Raw genomic sequence first — 15702 nt, 5'->3', positions numbered from 1 at the left:
TCAAGGAGAACTAGATCTCTTGACTGAATTCATAAGTGGATTTCAGAAAAAATAAAAAATTTGTCTTTATGCTTTGAGATTGTAAAATATGGCCCCTTTAAAATGATAAGGCATATCGAATAACAATTTGACCCTGGTTTCTTTCTTCAGCCAAACCCTTCAAATAAACTGGCCATTATTCACATCCTCGGTCTGCTGTCCAATCTCTTCACCACACTGGACATCACCAAACAGGAGGAGGAGTCAGGAGAGAATGCCCCGCCCATCAAATCAGCCCCGCCCCAGACAGGCCCCAACCCTGTAAGCACCTTCCAGCTCTCCGCGGTCACTCTGAAGCAGACGTTTGCATGTGTCAGAGGTGGACTAAAGTGTGTTTGTGTGTTTTAGGTGGTGGTGGTGCTCCAGCAGGTCTTTGCACTGATACAGACGGTCCTCAGTAAATGGCTGAATGACTCGCAGGTTGTGGAGGTAAGATTAATCACAAACTCCTTATTCTGCATCATCTCCAGATTGTGCCATAGTTTCCGATGTGTCTTTTCCATACGGATGCAGGACAGATTTAATTCTGCTCTCTCTTAGGCGGTGTGTGCCATCTTTGAGAAGTCTGTGAAAACTCTCCTGCATGATTTTGCCCCCATGGTGTCTCAGCTCAGTGAGATGCTGGGGCAGATGTACAGTACCATACCGCAGGCATCTGCACTGGATTTAACACGCCAGGTATAAGACACACACAGAACAGAAGTATCTTAATATAAAGACCGTAATGTCCTGTGGGTCCTTAAAGAAGTTTGATCAAGTTTGAGGCCATAAACCGTCTGAAAAGTGTCTTAATTATCATTTTAAGACAAGTCACATTTATTTATGCAACACAGATTTTCAAAGCAGTTTCACGTTAATAAAACAGGAAAATAACAGTGTTAATGTTGTAAATGCATCAGTTATGAAACAAAGTCAGTTTGAGCTATAAAGCAGCTCTACAGAATATAATAGTGTGATTATTCTGCTCAATTTAGTTCATTGGTTCAATTCAGTTCAGTAACTGTGTCAGTGTTGTGAAGTTAATTAATTATTGTTGAATCGTTCAGTTTCGGGACGGAAGAACAGGAATCATGATATAGCCTAATGGGATTATTAAACTTCAAAAGGCTGTGATTGAATTGCGTAAATGTAATCTCTACACGTTCAAAGTCCAAATGTAATTCTGCAGGCTCGCAGTTATAGAGCAGTTCAATCTATGAATGGCACACATTTATGCCAATAGGTTGCTTATGATCAACTGTTGATGAAATATGACAATGCTTACTTGTACTGGTACTTTATGGTGGTTATTTTGTAATATGTTGTATTCATCTTTTTGAATTTCAAAATAAGAGTCCTGGTTTGTTTAAATTTAAGGTCACAAAGTTTTAAATGATGTAACAAAAGTCTGAATTATCGTTTTAGGTCTTATATTTTGGGACAGAAAAACAGGATTGCGATATAATTAAAAATCTCACATTATGCATAAAATCATTTTTCTGGATATTGTTGGTATTTTGGTTACACAATGAACTGTATCTGGCACTTAATTCAACGTGAACTCTTGTAGCTTCTCTCTGAACTGCCCCGACTAAGACTAAGAACATTATTTAACATGATACTAGTAAAAAAGAGATTTTACTAGTATCTGTGCAGTAATCTTTTTATTGCCCTTCTCTAAACACAGTATTATCGTATCAGTTTCCTCTAACTCATATCTATGGATATATAAGTATGTAAATAAATTTCATTACATATGTAAATATTTAATAAAACATATCTTGATCATTTAAACTTGTTTTATAGTTAAAATTCTCGAATTTGATTTTGAAAACTGAGAAAGCTTGAATGTTTTGTGCTGCTTCCGATGAGTTTCGTTTGATAGATTTTGTTCTCTTGCAGATGGTCCACATATTTGCCAGCGAAACAAATCATTTCCCCCCAATCAAAGCGCTGTTTGAATTGGTCACTTCTGTTACTCTGACCATCTTCCAGCAAGGTAGGCATGCTGGGAACATCTAGCTCCAGAGGATGAAGGAAATCACGTGGTTTTGATGTCTTTACTCTCACTGTTTCCAGTTGTTTGCATGTATCTGTTTTTTTTTACCCGCACACACACAAGCAGAGTTCAGAAATGGGCATGGTCTTATGAAACTGTTCTTGTTTTCTGAAATGGTGTGGTGACACTTGATCCTTGAAATTTTCACTCCATGAGTTTCACACACGCTTCGATCCAAAAGCGTTTTCACACTGGAGTTTCTGATCTGGATCCAAATGCCTTTGGTCCTGTTTACACCTGGTGTTAACAGTCATTTCAGGTGATCTGATTGATTGGCAGGTGAGTAGGTGGTGCTTCACTGTTGTCTGGAGCACATCAGGATGCATTAGCATTTATGCTCCAAATGCATCTGAATGTGAATTAAATTATTTGACCATAACACAGTTCAGACAATGTTTACATCTGTATTTACCACTCACCATTTGTGATTGGACCACCTGAGATGGATCTTAATACCCATTGTAAATGGGGTTTTTGAAGTCATATTTTTAATAATGTGATATAAATAGTGTGATTATAATGTGCACCCAACTGATGCTTTTACAATAGGCTACTCACCATTAGAGCGATACAATAATGGTTAAACTCATAATCACAATTATTTAGCTCAAAAAAATATAATCACTGTTATTAATCACAAGTGTTCTCGTTTGAGAAATTTCTTTTTACATATCCTACACAAATCAAGAGAACATCAAATCATACTCAGGGTTTATTATATCTCCTCTTGATTTATTATATCTGGCATATAATTAAACGCTACATTAAGAAAACCGGTTAAACCTTAGGAAGCTTCTTGCAAAGCTAAAACAGTGACATTCCTAATTAATTACACTAATTCCAAATTATGTTAACGTTTTTCTGTTAAAACAACAACAACAAAAAGACTTTGTAGTGTAGCCCAGAATTTGCGTAAGTGTGTTGATTCACAATCAACAACAATCGCAAACAATATAGTGGTGATTCATGGTTGGATTTATTACAGTTTGTCACCGAGAAGGTCAGCATGTATTAATATGATTATGAATGCAGCCGTATTAATGCTGTGTATGCATTCATAAATTGGGGATTTTGCTTTGCACACCTGTTAAACTTGTCTTAGGGCTTCACTCTTTTCATTCCACCACTTCCACCCACTTTTCTTGTTGACCTGAATGAAAAACATGCCTTCTTTTGCTTGATTACAGTCAGCTTGCAGATTCTTCGAGTCAAGTGAGCTTTATTGCCATTCTGCTATATGTAGAGACATACAAAGAAATCAAAAGTAATGCAGTTACTGATGTAAATCTAATGAAAGGACTTGCACTGAAAAAGATGTGATGTAGGATTTACTTTGATACAATTTGCACTCAGAAATTGTTAGTAAATTCCACAAATAATTACAAAGTAACAAGTTACACATTGAATTAAACATGAAATAGAAATACTGGAATAGTATTTTATTTTAAAACATGCTTCGATAATTTTCAATGATAACATTTTTTTTTTTATATTGTATTCATTCAGTGTGTTCCTAAACAAGATATCCTTCATCTCGTCTTATTCAGACTAAAAACACCAACTTGTTTGGCAAATAACCAAATTTTCCATTTTTGGCGGTATCGATTTTCTGGTTTGGACCAACCAGTGACAAGAAGTGTGAAAACAGCCTAAAATTGTCCTGCATGTCCACACACACACACACACACACACACACACACACACTCTCTCACATAGTTGTTCTTTGCATGTGTCCTCTAGTGCGCTTGCATCCCTCACTTCCTGTTTGTCATTCTTCACGTTCTTCTGTTTTAACCACGTCATTTCCAAATCAGCAGAAATGTGAGTGATAACACTCTTATACCGATGAGGTGACATGGCCGAGAGGACCTGCCGTGGCCTGTGTGTTTGTTTGTCATTTGTTTTCTGTGAATGGGCAGGGTTTGATGGGTGGGCGGGGTCTGGGTTTGAGGGGGCGGGGTCTTGTTTGGAGTGTGGGAACAGCAAAGGGAGGGAAGTTTGGGACTGACTGCTACCTTGCTCTTCCGGGGTGGTGGTGGGAACCAAGTGCTCACCAGCTGCGGTGGGCCAGTCGGGTGTATGAATTGAATTTACAGACAATGAAAACAAATAAAACGCACACTAAAAAGAAAGCAAGCAACACAAGTGTCATCACAGTAACAGGTGCCTCCTGGGTTCCCACTCCAAACCCACTGTTTGTTTTGTTTTTTAGGTTTCTTTTCTTTCTCTCGTTACTTCTATTTCTTTTCCTTCTTTGTTTCTCCCCTTCAGAACGGACTCATTGATCTGTCTTTTTTTTCTTTTTCTTTTAGTTTTTCGCTACTGCCTTCAAGTCGTTCATGTTCCCTCCTCTTTCTCTGCCCTACTTCTCTCACGCGTGCGATTATTTCCGTCCAGTTGACTTTTCCTTTCCACATGACTGTTCGATCTGTTTTTTTGCTGTTTGTATATATTCTTATTATTCTTATTATTTCTTAAGTTTCATCTTTATTATATTTTAGGGCCCAGGGATCATCCTGATATTGTTGATTCATTTATGCAACTCCAAGCTCAGGTGTGTTTTTGGTTTCTTATTTCATTCACTTTGGGTTTCTCTCTTCTCTTTCGCTGTCCCTTTCTTTCTCCCTTCTGTTCTGTGTCACAGGGTCTTTACAGACCCTTGTTTTGCTCGGGCAGTGGAATTGACCTGAGGGGTTTTGCTATTGGATGATTGACAACTCTTTTGTCCAATAGTCACAGAGACAACAGTCATCTCCTGTAATCCGTGTACATCTCATTCAATCCAAAGATCCTGCTCCTTGTAGCGGTTTATTACACATCAAAATCGTGTTGTATTTCACAGCATTTATTTATACAGTGGAGTTGGACTAAATTGTATGTGATAATTAAATAATGATATATATATATATATATATATATATATATATATATATATATATAAAATGAGCAGGATTTTGCACAATTGAAACCAAACTTAATGTCTTTAGACACATTGATTGTTGCTATTGCATCTAGATAAGAAGTGAGTTAAAAATTTGAGAATACTGAACATCTAAAATTTAAAGTGAAATGAAATCAAGTTTGAGTAATTTAAAATAAATTTAAGCATATAGATAAGAAATGTTTGAGATTCTATACTATTTTATGAATAGTAATTCTATACTCTATTTATTTATTTATTACATTCCTTTAAAAAGGAATTAAAGGGTTCATATGATGTTGCTAAAAAGAACATTATTTTGTGTATTTGGTGTAATGAAATGTTTATGCGGTTTAAGGTTTAAAAAACATTATTTTCCACATACTGTACATTATTGTTTCTCCTTTATGCCCTACCTTTCTGAAACCCGTCGATTTTTACAAAGCTCATCGGTCTGAAAAGCAGGTGTGCTGTGATTGGCCAGCTATCCAGTGCGTTATAATTGTCCGAACGCCTCAAGCGTGTGACAGAAATGTTACGCCCCTAACCATATTGTGATGATGCCCTGTCAGGCTGGAGCGATGATTCAAAAACATGAAAACCCATTATAAACGAGGCATTCGTTGCATCCAGTGGGGACATAATTATGGATTATAATGACTTATACTGTCTTTTTACGCGTTGCATTGCATCGCGCCGCGCCGCGTAAACATAAAACCATGTCTGCATTTGTGATCGGAGAAATGACAAACAAAAAGCCCTACTCTACACTGCCCAAAAAACTCGCTTTAAATATATAAAATATAAAAACTCTTTAAATATAAAAAACTTACTTACAGTCTGTGAGTCAGAACAGCCGGCATTGTAGTCTACTCTCCCAGGATCAGGAAACGGTCCTCCATAAAATGTGCTGCACACATCTGAATATTTGGGTTGAAGTGTTCTGGAACAGTGTTGTAAATACAACTTAACCACTGATTTCTAGTCGTGTCCATTTTTGGAAGGCCAAACAAAGTAGTTTCACTTTCACAACGAAATACAGTGTCACACACGGTGGCCTAGAGTGAGCGGCGGCGGCCTAGAGTGAGCAGAGGCGGCGGGCTTGAGAACTTGAGAACTTGACTCCGCTTCGTCCACGGTGAAAGCCGATCCGGTGATCCACAGCGCAAAGTTGTTGTATTTCCTCAGCAACCAGCACGGATCAGCTCCAGGCATGACAAAGCCGATATCGTCCTCTTTTGGAAGGCCAAACAAAATAGTTTCGCTTTCACAACAAAGCACACAGCGCCTTCACGACATGGCGGCGGCAACAACAATACTACAGCGAGAATAAAAGTTACGCCTTCTTTCTTTGCGTGAACATTTGGGCAGCGTTATGCAAATCTTCCCACATCGTGACGTAGACATGTGGGAGCGTGTTAGAACGAGCCGTTTTAGGTAGGCGTGGCTGACTCTTAACTTTTATAAAGAATATCTCTTTGGATTTGAGACTTTAATCTTCTTTATGCACCAAGAGCTTGTAACACTCCAAAGAGAAAGGAAAAATTTAAATCGCATCATATGACCCCTTTAAGGGAAGTTAACATGTTATTGTGGGAAAACTTTAAATTAAGTATGGCTAACTAATATAATTTATTTACTTTACTTCAGTACTTTACTACAGTAAAACAGTAATATTGTGAAATATAACAATTGAATTGTTTTCTGTTTGAATATATGTTAAAATGTCATTTATTCCTGTGATGTAAAGCTGAATTTTCAGCATCATTCCTCCAGTCTTCAGTGTCACATGATCCTTCAGAAATCATTCTAATATGCTGATTTGCTGCTCAAGAAATACAGTATCTCACAGAAGTGAGTACACCCCTCACATTTTTGTAAATATTTTATTATATCTTTTCATGTGACAACACTGAAGAAATGACACTTTGCTACAATGTAAAGTAGTGAGTGTACAGCTTGTATAACAGTGTAAATTTGCTGTCCCCTCAAAATAACTCAACACACAGTCATTAATGTCTAAACCGCTGGCCACAAAAGTGAGTACACCCCTAAATGAAAATGTCCAAATTGGGCCCAAAGTGTCAATATTTTGTGTGGCCACCATTATTTTCCAGCACTGCCTTAACCCTCTTGGGCATGGAGTTCACCAGAGCTTCACAGGTTGCCACTGGAGTCCTCTTCCACTCCCCCAAGACGACATCACGGAGCTGGTGGATGTTAGAGACCATGCGGGCTTTCTTGTGCATCATCTTTAGAAGAGGCTTCCTTCTGGGATGACAGCCATGCAGACCAATTTGATGCCGTGTGCGGCGTATTGTCTGAGCACTGACAGGCTGACCCCCCACCCCTTCAAACTCTGCAGCAATGCTGGCAGAACTCATTCGTCTATTTCCCAAACACAACCTCTGGATATGACGCTGAGCACGTGCACTCAACTTCTTTTCTTGGCAATCTTCTTGTAGCCTACATAATGGCTGTGTGTTTAGTTATTTTGAGGGGACAGCAAATTTACACTGTTATACAAGCTGTACACTCACTACTTTACATTGTAGCAAAGTGTCATTTCTTCAGTGTTGTCACATGAAAAGATATAATAAAATATTTACAAAAATGTGAGGGGTGTACTCATTTCTGTGAGATACTGTATGTCATACATTTTTTTTCTGATAAATAAGTTGAAAAGAACAGCATTAAAATAGAAATCACATTATAAATGTCTTTACTGAAAGTGAAAAAGTGAAAGTGACATGTGGCCAAGTATGGTGACCCATACTTGGAATTAGTGCCCTGCATTTATCCCATCCAAAGTACACACACACAGCAGTGAACACACACACACCCGGAGCAGTGGGCAACCTTTTGGGTTACGAGTCTGACTCTCTAACCATTAGGCCACAACTTCCCCAGACTGTGGTACTGTCGCTTTTGATCAATTTAATGCATCCTTGCGGAAAAAAAGTTAGGTTCAAGATCCCACAAACCCCTTTCAGTGTCATTCCAGCACAAAACCCGATGAAAGCCTAAATTAATTCATCTCAATGAATTGATTAATTGATTCAAATGAGTTGGCTCTCTCGTTTATGTCTTCTCATGAGGCTCTCATGAGGTTCTCCCTCTCTCTCGGTTTCTCTCTGTTTCTCAAATATCCTCTCATCCTCAATGAGTTTTTTAATGCATCAGTTGTCTTTATCGTATATGTTACTTAGATTTCTGTTGCATTCAGACCAACTGAGCAGAGAAAGTAGTGATCGAACAGATGCAAAACAAGTGAGAACACTAAAGAGAGAAAAATTCATCATACCTTTAGTTTCTATTGAGTTAAATTTCAGTATTTTAGTTTCTTTGGTGTTGATTTCTTACTTACCTGATTTGCATTGAATATGTACATTTGGTTGATTTTCTAGAGCTAGACAGGTGTAGGGAGTGAGTGATGGAGGGTAGGCGGGGCACAGGAGTGATTGACAGGGTTCCAGGGGCGGGGTTTGAGGCATGTGCTCTGTTCATTGACTCTGTCTGATTCGTAGGCCCTCAAACGGAAGCCCGATTTATTCTTATCGGAGAGTCTTGATGTGAAAGCCGTGTTTCACTGTGGTAAGTCTGTTTAAAATGTAGAAACCATGCATGAATGTGTGTGAATGTCTGAGCTTCTATAATATTTAAAACACCGTCATTTCTCTAATGCCGCTTTGTTTCGGCCGTAGGAGTGTTGTCACTGAAATTCCCAGAAGCCCCGACAGTCAAATCTACCTGCTTTTTCTTTGTAAGTCAGAGTTTGTCGCAACAACCTTACTTATTATTCACACCAAGAGCATAATACACTACTGGTCAAATGTTTGGAATAATTACAGTGTTTTTGAAAGACGTTTCTTCTGCTCACCAAGACTGCATTTATTTGATGAGAAATACAGAAAAAACTGTAGTATTGCCAAATATTATTACAATTTAAATGAACTGCTTTTTATTTGTATATATTTTAAAATGTAATTTATTCCAGTGATCAAAGCTGAATTTTCAGCATCATTATTCCAGTCTTCAGTGTCACATGATCCTTCAGAAATCATTCTAATATGCTGATTTGCAGCTCAATTATTATAAATTATTATTGGTGCTCAATAATTAATAATGGTTGTTATTATTAATGTTGAAAATTAACAATAACAGTTTTTGCTGCTTCATATTTTTGTGGAATCCATGATGCATCTTTTTCAGGATAATTCGATTAAAGAAACATTATAAATGCCTTTACTTTTTTGATCACTTGATTCTATTGTGTACCAAGGTGTCCACAAAACTATTAAGCAGCACAAGTGTTTTCAACATTGATGATATTAAGAAATGTTTCTTGAGCAGCAAATCAGCATATTAGGATGATTTCTGAAGGATGGTGTGACACTGAAGACTGGAGTAATGATGCTGAAAATTCAGCTTTGCATCACAGAAATCAATTACAGTTTAACAGATATTCACATAGAAAGCAGTTCTTTTTAAATTGTAATAATATTTCACAATATTAATGTTTTTACTGTATTTTTGATCAAATAAATGCAGCCTTGCTCAGCATAAGAGACTTCTTTCAAATAACTTAATTCCAAACTTTTGTAGTGAATATTGTTTTGATGGAAGACTGGACTGACCCTCAGTTTGTGTCTTGACCTTCTGTGAAATATACTTTCATAAACAGTAGTGATGTGTAATATTGAATTGTTCCTTTATTTGCGTTGACTGCAGACGGAACTAATACCGCACTGCGCAGACATTCCTCCTGTTGGTCAGATCGTGCAGGAAGATGGTAAACTCCTCCTGTTGGCTGTACTGGAGGTGAGCTTGCAACTTTTCACCAGAGGTGCACAATGTATGGTGGTTGTTGAGTAATGTAAAAAAATAAAAGAAATGCACAGAAGTCTGACTGACCTGTTCTTTCATTAGGCTATCGGCGGTCAGTCGTCCCGCAGTCTGATGGACCAGTTTGCGGAGGTGCTCTTCTGTCTGAACAAGCATTGCTTCGCTCTGCTGACGGTGTGGCTCAAAGAAGCTCTGCGCTCACCAGGCTTCCCGTCCTCGCGCGTCTCAGATGACCAGAAAGACACGTTCAGCCAACAGGTGCTCAGGTGAGATGGGTTCATGTAGACCATTCTGGATAGATTAATATTATTAGTGTTATATTTCATTTTATTATATGTACAGTATGTCTGTACTTTTTCTTTGCACTGGAAGTTCCCGTCACCAATACAAATTCCTTGTGTCTGTAAACACACTTGGCAATAAAGCCCTTTATGATTCTGATTAACAATTCAAATTTTAAAAGATTTTTCAATTATTTTCAAAGAAGTCACTTATGCTCGCCAAGGCTGCATTTATTTGATCAAAAATACAGTAAAAACAATAATAGAACTGTTGTCTATATGAATATATTTTAAACCATAATTGTATCCCTGTGATCAAAGCTGAATTCTCAGCATCATTCCGCCAGTCTTCAGTGTCACATGATCCTCCACATGCTCAGGAAACATTTGAAGACAGTTGTGCTGCTTCATATTTTTGTAGAAACCCTGATACGTCTTATTTTTCAGGATTCTTTGATGAATAGAAAGTTCAAAAAAACAACATTTATTTGAAATAGAAATCTTTTGTAGCATTGTAAATGTCTTTAATGTGTTTATTTTATTATTATATTAATATATGTGTTGATGATGTAATCGGTGTATTTTTCTCCACATCCACTCAGGGAGCGAGTGAATAAGCGCCGAGTGAAAGACATTGTAAAGGAGTTCACCCTGGTTTGCCGCGGCCTTCACGGAACTGAATACGCCGCGGACTACTGAGCCGCCGCTCAGACGGACACCGAGTGAGAGAAAACACAAAAAGTACAACTCCCAGAAGCCCTCACTGCGATGCGAATAACACCATGTCAGAACTGACCATCTGAGAGTCGGGATCTTCTCGCTCTCTCTCTCTCTTTCAACCACTCTCTCATTGGATTTTGGGGCGTCTGTAGGGCGACATCTCCGCTCTCCGCATCTCACAGCATGTTCGCTGGAAACCGTTCTTTGATTCTCCCACGATCGATCTTCCGTGGCTCTTGGGCTGTTTTCCTTGTGATGATTTGCATCCGTTTGAACGAAGAAATAGTGTTAGTTAAATGTTTTTTATTTTGAAGATACTGACATATATATATATATTGAAAATTAGCAGCATATTTGGTGACTAGTAGAGACTGGGCGTTACACAACGAATAAGAGAGAGAGCGATGCACTAATTAAAAAATTACATCATGATGTTCCTAACCTGTACATTTTTCTTTAGAAATTCTTCTTCGTGTTTCATTAAAGGAATGTTGGTAGGTACATGCACACTGATAATGGACTCCGTAAACATATGACATATATTTGACAATTTATTAAAGGAACAGTTAACCCAAAATTGCTAAATATTTACTGAAAATCTACTCCCCCTCAGGCCATCAAAGATACAGATAAGTTTGTTTCTTCATAGGAACAGATTTGGAGAAATGTAGCATTCCATCACTTGCTCAGCAATGGATGCTCTGCAGTGAATGGGTGCCATCAGAATAAGTGTCCAAACAGCTGATAAAAACATCACAATAATCCACAAGCAATCCACACCACTCCAGTCCATCAGTTAATGTCTTGTGAAGTGAAAAGCTGTGTATTTGGAAGAAACAAATCCGTCATTAAGGCATTTTTAACTTTAAACCGTTGTTTCCTCTATCCATAATATTGTTTCCTCCAGTGAAAAAGTCGTCTTATCTGAATTAGGAGAGAAATATGGACAGATCAAGCACCGTTTAAGTAAAAACAAAACAGTCAAAAATATTGTTGTGGATTATTATGGATTAAGGGCTTGTAATTTGGCCAGAAGTGGCAGTTTAATGTTAAAACATCTTAATGCTGGATTTGCTTCTTACAAACACGCAGCTTTTGTCTTCTCAAGACATTAAGTGATGGATTGGTGTGGAGTGGTGTGGATTACTTGTGGATTACTGTGATGTTTTTATCAGCTGTTTGGACTCTCATTCTGACGGCACCCATTCACTGCAGAGGATCCATTGTGATGTAATGCTACATTTCTCCACATCTGTTCTCATGAAGAAACAAACTCATCTGTATCTTTGATGGCTTGAGGGCAAGTACATTTTCAGCAGATGTTCATTTTTGGATGAACTATTGCTGTAAATACATACCACATCTCTCTCTCTCTTTTTTGTTTCCGCCCAGCTCCTTGCCGACATGTAGCATGTGTTGCGTTACATACGGGCCCAGAATGTGTCATAATCAGTGGACGAGGGCTGTTCTATCATGTTCGTTTACTAGTGAGTCACAGAGTGAGAACAAAGGGAGAGACAGAGACAAATGTACATTAGGCTTTTTTCTTTTTTGTACCTTGTTTTAATTTATTAAATACATCTGAGATGGCATCTCTGGGTTCTGTGGTCTGTTTGCATGAATGAAGGTGTGAATGTTCAAATGTTCATTACAAGACTAAACCAAACCACAAGCTCTTCAGGTGAGTATTGGAGTGTGCAATGTTCAACAAGCCCATGTTGTTGGGCTACAGAAATGTTTTTGTAATTTTTACAGCAATTGAAAGTCAGTTGCTGTATGGACTCGAACCTTAAAATCTTGACTGCAAGAAAAACTCTATTAAACGTACTATTACACTGTTATTGCACATGAAGAGATCTATTAGTTCATAATGATACATGTTGACCTTTTGTGACAACGTGTCCCAATATAGGCTTTTCTGGTAAATTAAACAGTAGAACAATAATAAGGAACAAGTAATTCATGAAACAGTAACAGTGGTGCTAAAGACAGCATACAGTAAAATTCATAAAATGAACAGATGCCCTGAAAACTGATAGAAATGCCAGTGAAAGGTAAATGCAATGCCAGTTGAATCCTATTGAATCCATGCTGTTTTATTTGATGAAGGGGAGTTACTGCAGTTCTTCATATTGACCAGCAGATGTCTCTACAGCTCTGGAGAAACTTCGAGAGTTTGTCACAGTGGGAACCAAATGAGAAAGTAGTAGTCAGGATTTTTTTTTTACATTTTTTTTTAGCTTTATGTACTCAACATGACCTTGAAGTCTTCACAGACATCAGCTTGAGATGTTATGAAACGGCTGGCTTTTCCAGTTTAATAAGGTATTTTTATTTTGCATGGCACAGTTTAATGTTAATAAATTGCATTTAAATTTAAAACATTTAAATTTAGGTTGGGATGCTATTATTTATTTATGTTGTAGTTATTTTATATTGTATTATAATTATAATTTTTCATGCGTTAGTTCATTCCTTTAAAAAGGAAACTGGAAAATGCATGGAAACAATTTTAGTAGACAACGTTATATATATAAGAATTTTATTGTTTATGCGTATGTATATGAAAGACATGGCAGCTGTTTTGTAGAATGGCCTGCTGTTTTATTTGATGAAGGGGAGTTACTGCAGTTCTTCATATTGACCAGCAGATGTCTCTACAGCTCTGGAGAAACTTCGAGAGTTTGTCACAGTGGGAACCAAATGAGAAAGTAGTAGTCAGGATTTTTTTTTTACATTTTTTTTTAGCTTTATGTACTCAACATGACCTTGAAGTCTTCACAGACATCAGCTTGAGATGTTATGAAACGGCTGGCTTTTCCAGTTTAATAAGGTATTTTTATTTGAAAGGTATGTATATGAAAGACATGGCAGCTGTTTTGTAGAATGGCCCTTGTATTGGTATTGCGATTCTGTCCAAACAGTGTTCTAAAATATTCTATTGTATTCTATTCTACACGAAGTCCAACTTGTTCCAACGTCTCTACACTGTAAAAAATGATTGTGATTTTAACAGTAAGAGACTGTAAAAATGCTACAATAAAAACCTATTAACTGGTTAACAGTAAGTTTCCATACTATATTCGGTGAATAAATGTAATTACATTTAATGTAATTTTACAGTAAAATACTGTTAAAATACAGTTTTTGGAAGTGAAAAAGAAAGATTTTGTATAATTTACAGTGAAAAAAACGTAATTTGACACTCCCAGAATTCCCTGCATGACACTTCATATTTGTTTTTTTACATACATGTTTTTTTGTTGAGTTAACATGTTTCTTCTTAGTTTTTTTGTTATCAGTTGTGTACATTAGGGTTTAATCTTACATCTAATGTTGTTAAATGAATGATTATTGCATTATTTCAGTAGCATGTGTGTCACCATGATGGGGTTTAGTGTTTGTGTGAGTGACACTGTGCAACTTCTATATATAAGTATTGTCCTCAGCTCGCAGACAAGCTGTTTGTGATGAGCTTTGGTTCATCATGTGACTTTCTCCTCACCACCAGTTTTTGGTGGTTATCATTGCATTACAATGATTCAAAACAGATATTAACACTTCAGTATGTTGGTTTATTAACATTACATCAGTTAATGAAATACAGTATTTTATTGTGAATTTAAGTTAAGTCTGTAAAACCTAAAATGTTGCTACCATATTTTTTACAGTGACGTTCTGGCAACCACAGCTGCCGGTATTTTACCGTAAATGTCAGATTTGTTTTTACAGTGTAGGTTATCTTGTCGTTTCCCTTATTTTCAGTGTAATTTGGTATTTTCAGTACGATCGCAGTCGTTTATCACTGTGTAAAATAATTATTTTAAACAATGCATTAAAACAATGACCTATTGACACTGTTAAATAGAATATAACACCTGTATGTCTGATTTAAACACTGCGTGACGTACAGAAAAGTTGAAGTACAGGGAAGTTGTGGCCTAATGGTTAGAGAGTCGGACTCGTAACCCAAAGGTTGCAGGTTGGAGTCTCGTACGGGCAGGGATTGTAGGTGGGGGGAGTGAATGTACAGCGCTCTCTCCCACCTTCAATACCACGACTGAGGTGCCCTTGAGCAAGGCACCGAACCCCCAACTGCTCCCCGGGCGCCGCAGCATAAATGGCTGCCCACTGCTCCGGGTGTGTGTTCACGGTGTGTGTGTTCACTGCTGTGTGTGTGCACTTAGGATGGGATAAATGCAGAGCACTAATTCTGAGTATGGGTCACCATACTTGGCCACATGTCACTTAACTTTTTTCACTTTTAGAACAGGATCTCTGGGTTTGGTCCAATTATAGTTTATTTGCTAGTAGGCTATTAGCAGAGATTGCAGTTTATGAAATAATACTCCAACTGAAACTTTAAAATTGAGCACAAATTAGTAATCACACGGGATGGGAACAACCTGACGGTGTACTGGTGTACTGTTCCTTTAAGATTAAAGAGTTTAGATTTTTTTTATCTTTTACTTTTGTGTTTGATATTCTGAAATACTTTATTAAATATTTTGTTTATATAAACTTTAACACTACAGTGTATTGGCTGTATCATCAAAGATTTAATGATTTGAATCGAATCATCAGTGAGCATGAAATTCAGGGACTTTGAGACCAGGGGGAATTCTGCTTCTCTCTCTCTCAGGTCTTCTCTGGTGTTCTTCTCTCTCTCTCTCTCTCTCTCTCTCTCAGGTCTTCTCTGGTGTTCTTCTGACTCTCTCTCTCTCTCTCTCTCTCTCTCTCTCTCTCTCTCTGGTCTTCTCTGGTGTTCTTCTCTCTCTCTCTCTCTCTCTCTCTCTCTCTCTCTCTCTCTCTGGTCTTCTCTGGTGTTCTTCTCTCTCTCTCTCTCTCTCTCTCTCTCT

At 37.6% G+C, this 15702-nt stretch overlaps 1 protein-coding gene across 1 annotated transcript in view; it reads left to right on the top strand.

The window, feature by feature from the left end:
• Positions 1-11453, top strand: part of LOC107573327 (importin-13-like) — a 44122-nt gene extending 32669 nt beyond the window's left edge. Inside the window, exons 12-21 of the mRNA XM_016259768.1 lie at positions 151-300; positions 388-468; positions 580-717; positions 1921-2017; positions 4579-4631; positions 8525-8591; positions 8702-8760; positions 9729-9818; positions 9927-10108; positions 10726-11453. Of these exons, the coding sequence (XP_016115254.1) occupies positions 151-300; positions 388-468; positions 580-717; positions 1921-2017; positions 4579-4631; positions 8525-8591; positions 8702-8760; positions 9729-9818; positions 9927-10108; positions 10726-10822 (1014 nt within the window). The 3' untranslated portion in view covers positions 10823-11453. The remainder of the gene's footprint in view (positions 1-150; positions 301-387; positions 469-579; positions 718-1920; positions 2018-4578; positions 4632-8524; positions 8592-8701; positions 8761-9728; positions 9819-9926; positions 10109-10725) is intronic.
• Positions 11454-15702: the final 4249 nt, after the last annotated feature.

The sequence above is a fragment of the Sinocyclocheilus grahami genome, unplaced genomic scaffold (genome assembly GCF_001515645.1).
Source record: "Sinocyclocheilus grahami isolate Dianchi unplaced genomic scaffold, SAMN03320097.WGS_v1.1 scaffold1919.1, whole genome shotgun sequence".
Lineage (NCBI taxonomy): Eukaryota > Metazoa > Chordata > Actinopteri > Cypriniformes > Cyprinidae > Sinocyclocheilus > Sinocyclocheilus grahami.
This window is presented reverse-complemented; position numbering and strand designations above follow the sequence as displayed.